We start from the raw sequence: 16674 nt of genomic DNA, 5'->3' as shown, positions 1-16674 counted from the left end.
CAATATTGATTGGTAGATGTCTCTCCACTGGATGATAACTTCAGATGAAAGTTTACTAGTGTAGTTTTTAATTGTAGATGTGCACATATTAAAGACATTGCAGACTGTCTGTATGTCATCTAGTCCAACCCCTTGCTCAAGCAGGAGACCCTACACCATTTCTGACAGATGGCTATCCAGTCTCTCCTCAAAGCCTCCAATGATGAAGCACCCATAATTTTTGAAGATGAGCTATTCCTTTGGTTGATTGTTCTGTTGGAAAGTTTCTTATTTCTAGATTCAATCTCTCCTTGATCAGTTTCTATACATTATTCCTTGTCTGGCCTTTGAGTGTTTTTGAAAACAGATTGACCTGACCCCCTCCTCTCTGTGACAGTCCCTCAAATATTGGAACACTATCATGTGTCCCCTGTTCCTTCTCTTCACTAGACAAGCCATGCCCAATTCTTGCAACCATTCTTTATGTTTTAGCCTCCAGTCACCCCATCTTTTGCTTTTCTTTGCATTCTTTCTGGAGTAGTAGTTCCCAACCTTTTTTTGGCCATGCCCCACCTAAGCATCTCTAAAATCCAGATCTCCCCCGCCCATGACATATAATTCTTACTATTCAAAAAGTGAACTCCTACTCACGCAGAGGAAGCTCTAAAAGGCCATTAACTTGGTTTAAATACATGCCACGTTTCTTGTATTTTCTTAGATCTTAAAGAGGATATGCTTTTTAAAATAAGTTTTAAAATGAGCCAGGGGTGAAATGCTTCCAGTTCACTCGTGCCTGTCAGTCATTGGAGAGCCAGTTGCGAAGGGAGCGCGAGGCTCCGCCCCCATTAAAAATCAAATTGCCCCCCTGTGGGGTGTAGGCCCCACCTTGGGAATCACTAGTCTCAACAACTTTTTAATAGTGTGGTGACAAAAACTGGATGCTTTATTTTAGATGTGGCCTTACTAAGGTTTTATAGAGTTTTCATTCTGAATTGTAAGTTGAATGAAGCATCCTGTGTAAATGACATAATTTTAAGGCATTGTCTGAAAGCTTAATTAAAACAGCTCCAGGGATGGCTGCTGGGGGTTCACAGAGGTTCAGGAGCATCTTTAGTTAAGATTCTGTGCAGAATCCCACTCCAGGACGGCCACACTCACTCCGCCCCTCCCAGGAGTGCCCCATTTTAGGTAAGTGCAAGGTGTGTGTGGAGACTCAGGGAAGGTGAAAAATGGGCCTACTGGAAGTTTGGTAAGGCCAGAAATGGGCCCAGAGGGCCTCTGGAGCCTAGGGAGGTGTTATTTGTACTCCTGGAAGCTTGAGAAAAATCTTCGGAACCCGGGTAAGGCAAAAATGCTCCCGCCACCATGGTGCAATAAGCACACTAGACCACAGCCACCCAGTAACCAGGCAGAGAACCCTTACTAAAAGTTTTGAAACCCACCCCTGGGCAGCCCCCTAAAGATGGAAACAGGTAGTCTAAGAGTTGGATAAGTATCCCTCATCCCCTTCAATTGCTCATTTCTTCTTTCTTGCAAATTTTCAGAACAAAAAAAATATTTGCTGTCATAACACTATAAAACTTTACATACCTTGGCCCAGTTTCCCCATATTTAGCTTACCTCACATAGTGCAACATGTTGTAAATGCTCCTATTTAATGAGAGGCTATGTGAATATTTGCGCACTGGTAATGTGTGAGTTGACGTAACAATGAATAAATTGCTTTGTATGGATTGTCATTTTAAAATGCCATTTAGAAGGCAGAAAATGGACCAAGCTGCCCCCTTAATACCAAGTTAAACCAACACACAGAATGACTATTGACAAACCAGTTTATACTAAATTAAACTTTATTGACTAAGGTTTGTTCTCCAGACAGTGTGATTTGATGAACTATGGCGGTATGCATGCAATCAATGAGCTTGACAATAGTTTTAAAAGTGGATGTCAAACAACTTAGTAAAACATATTAGATAAACATTTAAATCTGTGTTGCTGCAAAATGAAACCGAGGCTGCATGAACTGTGTTGAATTAAAAGGCACTGTGGTTGAAAATGGAAAATAAACATTGGTATATTTCCTTAGTATATATTTCAAATAAATTAGAATTGTACTCTTTCAGCCTCACTTACACCCCAACAAAAATGTGTGCAAATATTAAAACGGTCATTAAACAAAAATGGACTATGAAAAGTGAATTGAACCATATTATTATTGAACTAACTTATAAGTGAACAACAAATGTAACATTCTTTTCTTGATATCTTAAAATCAGCATAGGGATTATTAGTACAGCTCTAAACAGTTTATGTAAGGATCTATTTACACCACCCAATGAGGTTGCCGTGCAGATAATTAATTTCTCCACCTCTCAAGAGCTCACATGATCACTGCAGTACTGCACAATATGGATGTGTAATTTATCCTCAAGTCTCTCACATTATTGGCAGGCTAACAATCTTCCCTTCTCCCAATACTACCATCATTGTTATTCAAGCATAATTTTTTTAAAAAAGTGGAGAAACAAGCAGAATTCTTCCTTAATTTTAAGGAAAGATAGTTGATTGCAAAAATATGCGACTTTGGATGTTTTACTGACAAGTTTTATTATGGCAGAAAGTCTAGCTAGAATGCAAATGGAAGTTTTTCAACAGCCACCAGGACTTGCTTCTTAAAATATCCTTAATTTGTAAATACACTTACTACAAAATATATGGAAATATTGAAATTCTTTGCAGTGCTGGAATCTTTTAATGTAAACACGATAGTGACCCATGATAACCCAGAATAGTTAACCATTTTATGGGTATGTTAGTGTGATTGTATAACAACCACAAATAACTCCAGTTATAGTGGCTGTGATTCCAACCACAAAGTTGCCCTGATGTCCTGCTTCTGATGGAACCTAACTGTGAAAAGATTTTAGATCTAATAGGTGACCGCATCAGACAAAATTTGTTTCACATTTTATAGCTAGTAATTAATGTATGCTATGGTAGGGTTCACAGATGACACTGAGTCATTTTGCAGGTTGTTGCTTATTCTAGTAGGTGGTAGGATAGGCTATAATAAAATACAGTTGGAAATCATAATCTGTTGGTTTACTAACTGCAACCACAGCTTCAAATGATTATGCATGTGAATGCATTGTCTATTTGTGGATTCTGGTTGGTTTCCAATTTGGTTTCATATCCCTCCCTAGCATCTAACCTAGGACTGTCAAACTGACCCGTGGGCCAAATGCATCACACACTTGCCATGTCCACACCCAGTTTACTGAAGGGGAGAAAAAAGTTCCAGTTATGTCACACATGACATACTAGCACAAGACACATTGCCGTGATAATGTGGGTTTGATATCCCTGATTTAATAATCACAGAGAAACATGGCAAAACCAAAGTTTAAAAAGGGGGGGAAACATAGCAAGAATAAAACAAACAACCCATGATTTTTTTTGATCATCTGTAAAATGTTTCTGGCTTGTTTCAGGATGGTCACCCAACCATAGCTAAAATAATGAGACTTTGAATAGCATCCTATATGCAAGTCGGTAGAATCTTGAAGTAGTGGTAGAATGGAATTTAAATAAAATTGGAAACTCCTTGAACTAATTCCTTAATGTAGGTTGGAAGATCTGAAAATGGTCAAAGCATATTGGGTGGGCCTTGTCTGAAATGTAATTGATTGATTCCAGGGAAAAAGATAACAACTGCATGATAAGTTCATCCCAGGAAATTGTCCCAAAGTGCACATTTTAGCAATGGAATGTTTTTAATAGAAAGACGATCAATATCTGACTTAAGGCTGCCAGTTGTTTAGTAAAGGAAAGTTATCTCCATCACATCCTAAACCATCCCCCCAAATTTATTTCAGTGTAACTTCTTTTTAGTATAACAAAAATGAATTTTTTTTAGAAAAATCAACAAACTATAGACATACATTTCCTGACATTATATAATCTTTCTAAAACAAGACAAAAAAAAACCAACTCCCCCTACTGTTGCGTTGACTAAGATTTTTTTTAAAAAAACCCAGCTACTTTAAATACCACTATGTGCTGTTCTCCCTCACATCACCTCTGCTTCCCAGTTACCAGAAAAAAAAATCAACTTTTTTTTTAATATATATACGTATAAAATTATATATTGCTTTTCTAAAATCTCCTGGCTGAGATTTTGTTAAAGTACCACCTCCGTGGGAACCACATGAACACCACAGTGTTATAGTTGCCTTGATTACTGCAATCCCAAAGGGCTAGATCTCTAGATCATCAGGCCGTGGTCTGCTGCTGGCTCGACTGCTGGCTCGACTTGGTGGCCGCTGGTCTATAACGGTGAGAGGTTGGAGCTCGTGCACAGCGTCCATTTTTTTGGTGTTCCCCGGATCATCGTTAAATTCAAAGTTCTGGGCATGAGAGTTGGAAATGGTGCTCCCGGCTTGTCCAATCCTGTTCTGTTCAGCACTATAATTTGCCCAGTTTTGTTCGCTGGCTTGCTTATTGTAGTTGCGACAGGATGACGTATTGTTCCTATCTCCAGTTACAAGCTTGTATCCTGGCGGAGACATGGGAGACAAAGGGGCCGTTGGAGAGGAGCACCCGTTGAAGTAGGCATATTTGGGGGATCCGCAGTCCTTGGAGGGACTTAAGCTGTTAGGAGAGAAAGGATTGCTTTTGGTCTTCATGCGATCTTTAAGGCTCTTGAGGGTGACGTAAAAAATCTCAATGATGTTGAGGGTCAGAGATATGATAGAGACGACCAGCATGAAGATAATAAAGATGGTTTTCTCTGTGGGACGAGAGAGGAAACAATCCACTTTGTGTGGACATGGTACCCTTTCACAAGTGTAGATGGCTTGCAGAGTGAATCCATAGATGTACCACTGTATCAGCACAAAGGCTACCTCAAAGAGAGACTTGAAAATGATGCTGATGATGTAAGTGCGAAGCAGACCACCACGCATTTTGACCTTGCCGTGTACTTCAATCCCATACTTGAATTTCTTAATTTCTATCTGCTTCAGAGGGAGGTCTACATTCACCCCCTCGCTTTGGACCAACTTGAGCTCTTCCTCTTTCTTGTTTAGTTTCTCTTCTTTTCGCATCACGTAGAAGACATGTGCTAAATACAAAAGGGTTGGCACCGAAACAAAAATGAACTGCAGCACCCAGAAGCGCACATGAGATATCGGAAACGATTTGTCATAGCAGACATTTTCACAACCTGGTTGTTGAGTGTTGCATCGGAAAGCTGACTGCTCATCTCCCCAGGCAGATTCCACTGCAGTCCCCAGAAGCAAAATTCGGAAAATGAAAAGGACAGAGAGCCACACCTTTCCTCCAGCGGTAGAATAGGCTTGGACTTTGTCAAGGAGCCTACCGAGAGCACTCCAGTCACCCATCTTCTCTAGCTGCTTCCTGAAAGAGAAACAAAGGAAAGAGCTGAAGCATGGGTTGCATAATTCATTCATAAGAGTGCGTGCATGAGGATGACGAAACCTGCGTGTGAAATTAAGAAAGGCAATTGAGTTATGATCGCAGGCCTATTTTCTCATGTGGTGAAACAAGGTCAAAAATCTGGAAAGTTTTATTGCACAAGCCTATGCTCTTTGGAGTATTTGTGAGCACACCTATGCCATTATCATTTACACTCCAAGGCAGTAATGGTGAACCTTTTTTTTCCTTGGGTCCCGAAAGAGCATGAGCATGTGCTATTGTGCATAAGTGAGTGCCCACAACCATAACCAATGCCTGGGGAAGGCAAAAACAGCTTCTCCCAGAAGCCAGGAATGGCTTGTTTCCCAACTGCTGGTGGGCCCAATAGGCTCACGTTTCACCCTCCTCAGGCTCCAAAGGCTTCCCTGGAGCCGAAGGAGGGTAAAACGCCCTCCTCCATCCTTTCAGAGGCTCTCTGGAAACCAAAAACACCCTTCCAGAGCCTCTATGCAAGCCATGGCTGGCACACACATGCACACTGGAGCTGAGGTAGGGCAATGGCTTGCGTACCAGCAGATATGGCTCTGCGGTGGCATCCATGCCATAGGTTCGCCGTCACTGCTCTAGGATTTCTTTCTACTATAAAGCTATCTTAGCCTGCAATTGCAATTGAAAACAAACATATTAATCTAGGAAAGTTTGAAAATACTGTAATAAAGTATACTAATCAATAAAACAGACAGTCCTGCTTTGGCCCATTACTGTTGAAGGGTGTAGCCCATATCTTTTCTGTTTAATTAAAAGACAGAAGTATCAATTTTCAACTTAATATAGATTTTTAAATTTGTTCTAACAAGCTAACTTCATTGCCTCTCTAGGTTGCCAGGAGGGGGGAAAGGGAAAGCCTTGTATGAATTACTCAAACAATTCTAATGTTTTTCAACATTGATTCATTTTAAAAATTCTTATAGCTCTATAAGAATTCTTATAGCTGTATATGTCTGTGTGTATGTATGTAAGTAGAAAAGCAATTTTCCCCAGAAAAGAAACGCTCCTTTCAACTCTGGGCAAATGGAAGCAAATAATGCATGGAAAGCCATTAGGAAAGAAATAAAAGCTCAGAATTTGGGAGGGAGGATGTTCTGTCTGGGTTCCCCCAGACCTCAACACCAACTGGAAAAAACAGCCAGACACTCTGGTAAAAGCAAAAGTACTTTATAGCTGGAAAAAATAAACACAGAGGAAAACCTGTTCTTCCCGACAGGCTATAATACTTTACAGCAGAGTCCTGATGTCCAGACAATACAGCAAGCTTCTTGCTGGCACACCCACCCCAAGGTTTCAGTAGTCAAAGGCACAAACCAGGATTCCAAGACGCCAAAGTTCACAGCTAGGTCCCAAGACTCTCAAAGATAAAACTCCACAAGCCAGGAAGGGTGGGTATGCCTTTTAGCCTTTCCAAAGAGCACCACACCCAAACCCAGCTGTTGCCTCTTTAATGCTGAAAGTACCTAGCCAATTGGTCCCTTCGCTGTGTAGCTCTTCTCTGTCGCAGATCAATTATGGCTTGTGCATTTTCCTCTAAGGAATCCAGGCTGCTTGCTGGGGAGAGCTCCCTCTGGGGGGACTCTGGCTGTCCTCCCTCTTCTTCAGCCTGGGATTCCTCCTCCTCGTCTGCCTGCACCTCCTGTTCCTCATCCTCTCCCTCTGAGCTGGAAACCGACAGAAGATCAGCCGTTCCCTGAGGGGCCTCAGACGGAACCACAACAGAGGAGGAGGAGGAAGAAGCGGAGAACAGTTGCTGCTGAAGGAAGATGAGGTGAGGGCAATAAAAAAAAATCCCAAACTTTAAGGCTTAAAAATAAAAGAGGGATTCTGAGGAGGCACGCACCGCCCATACACTCAGTGCGAGGCTGCCTCCTATACACTGCACCAGAGAGAGAAACCCAGGCTAGAGGGGAAACCTCCTGCTCCTTTGACCAAAAGGTGACTACTGCTGCTGCTGCTACTACCTGCTTTCTCTTCCTTCCCATGCTGAAGGGCTCCCCTCTCCTCTTGCTTGCTCACTTTGTAGTCAGCACCTTTCCTGCACTGTGGTGGCTCCTCAGTTTGGCTGAAGCCAAGTTGATCCGGCCGGGGTGAAGTGCCCCCTTTTGCCTTTCCACGCCCAGATGCTCCAGGAGGCAACCTTGCACCAGGTGTATGGGAGGCAATGCGAGGGAGTCACCCCAGCGAAGTGGTTTATTCCCTATCCAAGCACCCAGAGAAAGAAAAACACTTCGTTTGCTCTGGGCTGTCCAGAGCGAAGGGAGCATTTCTTTTCTCTGGGCGCTGGCAGAGGTTTATTTCTTATCCAAGTGCCAAGAGAAAGGAAAAATACTTTGTTCGGTCTGGACTGCCAAAGCCTCCTTAAGCACCACTGAAAGGCTCCTCTGGCAGCCCAGAAAAGTCCAAGATGGCCGGGATTAAAGGCGTGCAGCTCTCAAATTTCCTGGGAATTTTTTTCCGGAAGATACATTTTTTAAAAAAATTGAGAACAGGGATTCCAGTTTTGTCTTTTGGCAATTTGTGTGGTTCTTTAAATGAAAATATCTATGTTAACAGATTTTATTCATATCCCACCCTTTTGTTTATATAACACTGGCATACACGTAATGATCACTTTGAGATTTCAGTCCTAAACATAGTTACTTACCACTGTGCTCCATTGATTGAACACAATGGGGCTTCTCTAATTAAATATATATACAAATGTGTTGCATGTAGGCTGATGATGTGTCTGTCCTATGCTACAGAATCCTGCTTCGTTTTTTAAATACTGTTTATTTTATGTAACTTGGTATAATGCCAACTGCTAGTGTCTCTTTTCAATCATTTGAAGGACAGACTAAGGACAATTCTCTGTTCAACAAGCATCCTCTATTTTTTGAACAGCTTTCTAGTTCAAGGATGCTATAAAGTTAAAAGAATACTAATGAGAGTCACCAAGAGCCTCTGGATAGGAGGCTGAACATTTCATTGGCATCTATATATGAATGGCTAAGCATTTTTTTCTCTTCTTCAACCTGACAGATGCAAAAGCATTTGACCCAATAATTAACATCTAAATCAGGGGTGTCAAAATCAAGGCCCACAGGCAAGATGCAGACCAGCAATAATAGTAATAGTAGTAGTAGTAGTAGTAGTAGTAGTAGTAGTAGTAGTAGTAATAATAATAATAATAATAATAATAATAATAATAATAATAATAATATATTAGATTTGTATGCCGTCCCTCTCGAAGACTCAGGAGAGTTTTTGCTGGCAGAGGGTGGCAGGAGCCCGTTGAAAAAAAACCAAGAACTTGGGAGCTCTATTTTCACACACATAGTGACATCAAGTTGGCAATACTACTCCTGCCCACTGTCACCCCACCCCAGGTCAAACACAACCCTGATGCGGCCCTTCATGGCCTTCAATAAAATCAAGTTTGACACCTCTGGTCTAAATGTTTCAATGGTATACTAGGCAATGAGATTCTTTTTTGCTGTTTTGAATGTGTAAAATATATCTATTAAGAAATGCTATCTAAATATCTCCATTAAGAAATGCTTTGATACTCCTGAGTGGAAATGATGCAATCTGTGGCCTTTAGCCTACAACTCCTATTCTACGCTTGCAAGTTACCTCCCAATGCAATCAGAGAATCAAAGGAAAGCATGAATTAATTCCTAGCAGTGCCTGTAAATATTTTGCTTCTCTGGCAATCATGTTTTGCATATTCAAAGAAATCCGGATAATAATCAAGTGGGAATTACTGCATGGTTCACTTACTAGAAGACACACACCATAGACTTCTAATCAACCATAGACTTACTGTACAGGTTTAATAAGTACTGCAATGACAACATATCAAATTCAGAGAACTGTCAGTCTTTGTCACTATTGAAAAAGGTAATACTTGTGATATCAACTGAATTTTAAAGAGATGTACATGTCCATTGTTCCTTTTAAGATGCTAAGCCTTGAAATATGCTAGCTGGGAAAAAATACATAACAATCTTTGAAATCGGATGATGATTAAGGTTCATATTTTCAGTACCCATGCAGAACTGAATGTGAATAAGTATCAAAACCATGTTCTTAAACAACCATCTTCTTTCTGATGTTATCTTGGCCATCGGCATACTATTGTCATAAATTACTGTTTCACAACATTTTGCTGACTTGCACCTAGCTCAGCCCACACCTGTGCTGTCACAGCAAATCTTCAACTAGTTTAGGTATTAAAAAGCACCCTTTTTTCCTGTGCCACGAGGAAGAAAATATAAGAGAAACCAAGACCTTATCAATAAAAAAAAAACAAATCTGTACCACACTCATAGATAATTAAAAACTGTAGGCATAATTTTGTAAAGAAGAAAAGGTATCAGACACTTATTTTTCAGGAGTCAGTCCTAAACCGGCAACTAGCTGAGCTACTTTTCTAGAAAAATGACATCTCAAGGAAGTTCTGCTTATGGCAAATTGCAATAGTGACTGAAAGGGTTCACGTGGAACCCTCCCCAAATTCTGTTTCTTTACACAGAAGCTTGCCATGCTGTTGGCTGGGCGCTTTGGTTCACAGCCAAGCATGTGGGAAGCATCTGTGGAAAATGCAATGTGTTCCTTTCCCTCTGTGGCAATCAAGCTTTCATTTCTGCCAAGCCAGATGTGAATGTAGTACAGCCAACTGTATTGACGCTGCTTGTCAGGCTTAGGCAGTCAGGGGACGGCCAAAGGCAGCATTGCGTGTCAAAAGCCCAACAACTAGTTTAACATGCAGTTATTGCTGAACTTGGCTGGTAGAACGGGGCTGTCACATCCATTGGGCAACTTTTGAAAGGCAGGAAAGTTGAAATTACAGCTCTCCAGAGAGTATTCATATATTACAGGTAGTTCTCACTCGCCATCTTTTGTCAGATTTACAATGGCATTTATGGCCGTTGCAGAATTTCCGCAGTCATGTGATCAAAATTTGGGCACTTGGCGTTGGCAACTGGCATGTATTTATGAGAGTTGCACTGTACCAGGTTCATATGGTCACTTATTTGTAACTGTCCCAGTCAGTTTCCAGCAAACAAAGTCAATGGGGGGAACCAGATTCACTTAGTGACTGCAGTGACTCACTTAAAAACTGTGACAAAAAGGTTGTAAAATGAGGTACAACTCACGTAACTCACTCGTCTTGCTTAGAGTTGGGCTCGGTTAGGTCATAAGTTGAGGCCTATCTGTACTTCAATAGTAAATGGACAAGGGTTTTTATTGTTAGCAGGAGAGATGGGAAAGTAGCAGTCTCAGATTATAGATCTGTCATTGTGTTTCTTTTAAAAGGAAAAGAAAGGAAATAGAAATATGAAGGAAGTTGGTGTATGAATCATATTAGATGGTTCATGTTTTCCAGGATGCGCAATGAACTTTAAGCACCTATAACTGAATGGAGTCTCAGGAGCCACACAGAATTCCAAGTCATAGCTGTGTGCAGTGTAGGCTACTGCCCAGATTGGGGATTGGGGGGGGGGGGCGGGGTAACGCAGTGGGATAGCAAAAATGGAGCTCCACCCCAGAGCACCCAATTTGCACTGAAAGGTGTTGAAAGAAAATGCATAAGCCACGCCCACAGTGTGGTAGTAAAAATTTTGGTAGCCCTTCACTAGCTGTTTGGGATTTGTGTTGCAGAATTCTGTATGTGAAAGCTTTTGCAATTCAACACCTAGCTTTCGGATAGAAAAGACTGACAGAAAATCAATCAAGAGTGTTCCAGGGATTGAAAAGTGGATACTACCCTGTGTATGCAATGACAAAGTTATATCAGATTCTCCAGATGTGGTGGATTTTACATATTGTGGGAGAACAGGCTGATTAGTAAAATTGCAAACACCTGTGCTGCCTTCTTTCCCTCCCATTTGAGCCTTTCCCCCAGCATCTGCACAACTGCAGGTAAGTCTTGACACAGGTGTGGGAGGAGAATGGCAGAGATGCAAGAGTTTTTGCAACTTTGCAAGTCCCCAGCAAATAGAGTATAGCGCAAAGGGGGAAAAAGAGGTGTTTTTCCTTCAGGAGTAGATTCAATTCAATTCAATTTTTAAGACTTGTATGCTGCCCCTCTCCAAATGTTCTAAATGTAGAGGAAAAATATAGCAACCCAGGAAAATAAAGCACAACATACAAACAATGTGCAAGGGCTCTCTATATGCTGGCCATTGACAAGGAGACTTAAAGTCCCACTTGGCGGGAGCCAGGGAAAGAGAGCCTTCTCTGTGGCGGCCCCGGCCCTCTGGAACCAACTCCCCCCAGAGATTAGAATTGCCCCCACCCTCCTTGCCTTTCGTAAGCTACTTAAAACCCACCTCTGCCACCAGGCATGGGGGGAATTGAGATACTCTTTCCCCCTAGGCCTTTACAATTTTATGCATGGTATGTCTGTCTGTATGTTTGGTTTTTATATTAATGGGTTTTTAATCATTTTTATTATTGGATTATTATTGTACGCTGTCTTATTATTGCTGTTAGCCGCCCCGAGTCTCCGGAGAGGGGTGGCATACAAATCCAATAAATAAATAAATAAATAAATAAATATAAATAAATAAATTAATAAATAAATAATAAAGTAGAACATGTTTAAGAAAGAGACATTAATTAAAGCATAAGAGTAATACACAGTATGGAGCCTAGGATGTAGCTAATTATAATGAGAAAAAGGTAATGGTATAAACATTTTCATAGAAGTAATTGAAAAGCAATAGTATATTGTAGTAGTTAACTATCAACTGGTGATAGTATAGAAAACACACATACACATTTTGGTTGTAAACATGCATAAGAGGCCTTCATCCTCATGGTGATGTATTATGTATAAACCTGCAGAATACATACACACACACATATACATACACCACACACACACACACACATATATATATACATACACACATATATGTATGTGTATATAGTGTGTGTGTATGTATTTACATATGCATGCATAAATGTATGTATGTATGTATGTATGTATGTATGTAGGAATGTAACATATTTTTGCTGATGAGTGAAGAGGAAGGGAGCCTAGTACAGATCGACAGAATCTATATACAAATCTGGTATATATTATACAAAGATTAGTACTTTGCATCTCTCTCCAGTCTGGGTCAATTGACTTGGGCCTGATTTAGAAAAAGAACCAGTGTCACACATAATCCTCCAGTGTCTACAGAAATTGCTCAAAGGATAGAAAAATTGGGCCAGTATTTATTTATTTATTTGGATTTGTATGACGCCCAATTCCCAACAGACTCTGGGCTGCTGTAATTAGTAGTAATAATTAATAGCAGTAATTAACTAGCAGGGAAAAGTTGAATGCAGATACAGATGTCTTTGAATACAGATGAATAATAGGGAATTTCATACTGGAAGATGCCTTAGCGGATAGTTACTTAAGTTCCCTTTTAAACATCCAAACAACCAAGAAATCCTTCTAAAAGCCTCTGTAATAAGAATACAAATCCAGTTACAGCAGAGACCTGAAAGGACCCTAATGTATAGGATTATTGCTAAACCAGTCTGTTATGGTTAGAGAAGTGGATTTGGCTCAGGCAGACCCAAATTCAGATTCATCCTCAGCCACAAGCTCATTGTGCTCTCTAGCGCCAGTCACCATTCTCAGCCTAATCTGCCTAAAATAGTTTTGGGACTGGGAGGTGGGATGGGATTTTTTATTTTATTTTTTTTTGGGGGGGGGGGGAGAAAAGAAAAAAAGTACAGAAACTAGGCAATGAATTTTTTTCACAATGTCAAGAGATTATTGCTGCCATCTGGTAGTTATATGGAGTTTTACAAGTCAGATCTGGTAGCAGTAATAGTTCTAATAATTCTAATTCTGTAATAATTCTAAAAATACTTACATCTAAATCCTATCCTATAGCTAAAACTACACACATTTGTTGAAGATTATGGTCTACTCAGACCTATGAAACATTTTGAAAAACAGGCATGAACAATTCTTTACAGCTATGTAGTTTTCTGTAGCAATGTTCTTTGAAAAAAATATAGTTAAGTCAATTGGATAGGCACATACACATTATGTATGAGTTTGTGTGAAATGTCTCACATCTGGCTGACAGGCAGCTTAACCTACACATGTAAGGTTAAATCACAACATTCAGAGAGACTTATTCATAGTAAATCTGTATTATATTTGCAATGCTATGTAACAACTCCAAGCTCATTTACTGCAAAATCAAATCTCACTGGATGCAATAAAAATTACTTTTAGGAGTCACAAATCTGAATTCCTTTGTTATGGAAGTTAAAGCTGCAATTTTTTTAAAAGTTATACCAAGGGGTAAGTTTCATTGAACACAACCTTAGTCACTAGGTTCAGTTCCAAATTCTCTCAAGGTTACTTATCTTGTGAGTCTCATTTACCCAGCTATAAAATGGGAACAACTCACTTTAAAAGTTTGGGGGTTTTGTTTGTTTTGCTGCAAAATTCTTTTACCGATTAAAAGCACTAAAAAATTAATTCCCATCCTATCCCCTTTGTCCCTTTAAAATTTAAAGGTCGTTTTATCTCCTCATCACTACAACCTCAAAATCATTGGGTTTTGGCCTGGGTTTGCATCTCCCCTCATCCAGATCAACCGCTCAGCCACAAGGCAGCAGTTCTTGCTAAACAAATTTTATCCTTGTAAATCAAGAAACAGGACATCCAATTTCTTTCCTGTGGAATTCCAAAAGTGCCTCTCTCATTTGTAGACTATGGAATGTAGCAGTTTAACACCAGCCATTCCTTAGAGCGGCTATCAACAACACTTCTTTAAACTTTGGAAACTCATGGCTTCATGGCTGAAGGGATGCCCGTTCCTCTACCTCCTCTTCCCAAAGAGTGGAGCAGTTTTCTGAAACAGAGACCCATTCTCTCTGTTCAGTTGACCTAGGTGGCATTAACAAAACTCTGCCAACAAATCTCTCCTAAAATTCTTCCCTTTTAAACATTGCAGGCACAGTAGACTCAGCAATCTACTAGGGCAGAAGTAAAGGAAGAGGCAAAGGAGTTCACCAAAACGAGATTGGCTGTTTTGGTTTTCAGCCTTCCTTAGCGACCAAAAACTTTCCCAAATGCTAACTAGAAGGAGTAAAACGACTGCCTTCAGGAAAAGCAGGCGAGGGGGAAAAAAACCCTCCCAGCAAACATAAGACACGGACTCTTCTTCCTTCCAGTACGGAGGCGCGATTACTACGATCCCAGGAACCAGTTTGCCACAACCAAATTACTATTCCCCGAACGTCTGCCTTGCACAATTTCATGTCGCCACAAAAAGTTTTGATTTAAAGCAGAAGGGATTCTAGCCGCTCGGGTCCCACGGGCTCTTGGGATTCAAGGTAACCCAGTTGCACGCAACGTCGCTTTGAGCCCTTCGCCAAAAGTTTGCTTCCATTAACGAGAAGGGAGGTGGAGGTGAGGGGAGACCACGTGAAAAGTCATCCGATTAGTAGTTAAGAGCAGCAGAAGCAGCAGCCTTTGAACAAAGCCCCAATTAAGGACCATGCTTGTTTGGTACGGAACCCGTAAACACGAATCGCACATTTCCATAGGAAAACAAAATGTGCGTACGTGTGCATCTTTAGGGCGGGAGGGGGAGGGAGGGAGAATTGAAAAAGTTACGGTCATTTCAGATTTCTGAGAGAAGTTTTGAAAGTACTGTAATGGGAGAAACTACCAGCAGATTGCCGCAGCCTGCGTGGGTACCTTTTCTCCTCCAAGTGGGCTGCTTGCCTGTTTGGCTGTAAAGGGTTTTTTGTTACACGGACAAAAGCATTCTCCTTCAGAGTAAGTAAGGTGAAGAGTAAATAAGGTGAAAACTAAACAAAAAAAGTTTATACTTGGGCGAGAAGGCTAAACTCCTAAGCTGTTAAAACAAATGGTTCCTCTGGAGTTGATTCATCTAGTAGAGATGTAGTCACATTTAAAAAAGAAAAGTTTGGAAAAAGGCAAGAAACCCATTAATATCAAATGAAATTATAATTATTACCAGGTAACATTAAAAGAATCATATAAAAACATTTAAAATATATTTAAAATTATAAATATATGTGTGTGTGTGTATAATATATATTACACATTGCATATTAATATATATATATTATTAATATGCAATGTATATATATGTATGTATACACAAACATATATACACATGTGAACTTATACACACACATACACACACACACACACATCGTTTTCTAATCACAGGTAACCATAACCTTTAAGAAAGTTTGAAATCTTTGAAAGTTTGAAATCGAATGAAATCTCCTCCCCCCTCCATCCTTACCTTCCTGCTCAGCAGAGAAGGGTTTCAGCTTTTCAGTCCTCCAGAGGTTAAACTCAAGTGCCTATTTCAGGCACTCAGACCTGCCTATTTAAACTTTAAAAGTCTCCCCTCTGTTCTGCGGTGAGGATGGCTGGTGTCCTTCCTTCCCCTTTTGCCTGGAAGAAAACTGCTGAGGCGGCCTTTAGAGGGGAGGGAGAGCAGCACACCCTCCCTCTCGCATCCCAAACACCCCCTTTTTCTCACCCTTCACTTGAAGAACTGAGAGAGCTTTTAAAAAGTTTTCCAGCCACTAGTTGTGAGGGAGGAGCTCAGGAGGAGGGGTGAAAAGTCTTAGAGGTGGGACTGCTAAGGGAGGGGAGGAGGAAGCGCAAGAGAAGACACAGAAGCAGGAGACGGTGTGGGGGGGTGGGAAATGGGGCTGTGGGGGGTGGGGGAGGCAGACAGAAAGGAGAGCCTGAAGTGGCTGAGTAAGCACATCATTTTAAAGAATACATGAAAGAGACCAAACTGGGATGGTATCCAGACATGCTCTTGCTGGAGGGAAGTGACACCATTTAATTTGCTGCATGAAACACATCCCTTCAAAGGTGTGTGAAGTACCTGCACACTGGGTTTGCCATGGGCCAGTGATGAGTTACACCGGATTTCATCAGCAGCTGGCCTGCCACAACTCAGGAACCCTCCCTCCACCAAAAAATAAAAATTAAAAAAACATATGGGAATTAGTAACAGAAGCCGTGGCACCACAAAGGGTTTATGCCCACAATCCAGGGTGAATTCTCCCTGGAGAATTTCAGAAGGTAGGACAATACATCTAGAGTGACTTCCCCCTAGTGGTTGCCACACGTTGGCTTGGCTGCCTTCACTGCTCTTTTTTCTCAGCCGTGTATTTCTGAGTCTGCCCCCTCCCCAATGT

At 40.9% G+C, this 16674-nt stretch overlaps 1 protein-coding gene across 1 annotated transcript; it reads right to left on the bottom strand.

Annotated features, from left to right (window-relative positions):
- Nucleotides 1-1811: 1811 nt before the first annotated feature.
- Nucleotides 1812-16058, bottom strand: GJA1 (gap junction protein alpha 1). Its single transcript, XM_070733437.1, has 2 exons — nucleotides 15759-16058; nucleotides 1812-5397 (listed from the first exon to the last, which is right to left on the bottom strand). The coding sequence occupies exon 2, from the start codon at nucleotides 5379-5381 to the stop codon at nucleotides 4236-4238; it is 1146 nt and encodes a 381-aa protein (XP_070589538.1). The 5' UTR covers nucleotides 5382-5397; nucleotides 15759-16058; the 3' UTR covers nucleotides 1812-4235.
- Nucleotides 16059-16674: the final 616 nt, after the last annotated feature.

Source organism: Erythrolamprus reginae, chromosome 1 (genome assembly GCF_031021105.1).
Source record: "Erythrolamprus reginae isolate rEryReg1 chromosome 1, rEryReg1.hap1, whole genome shotgun sequence".
NCBI classification, from domain to species: domain Eukaryota; kingdom Metazoa; phylum Chordata; class Lepidosauria; order Squamata; family Dipsadidae; genus Erythrolamprus; species Erythrolamprus reginae.
This window is presented reverse-complemented; position numbering and strand designations above follow the sequence as displayed.

What these genes read in the sequence shown, in the direction of transcription:
- GJA1 (XM_070733437.1), bottom strand. Translation starts at nt 5,381, where the DNA reads ATGGGTGACTGGAGTGCTCTCGGTAGGCTCCTTGACAAAGTCCAAGCC.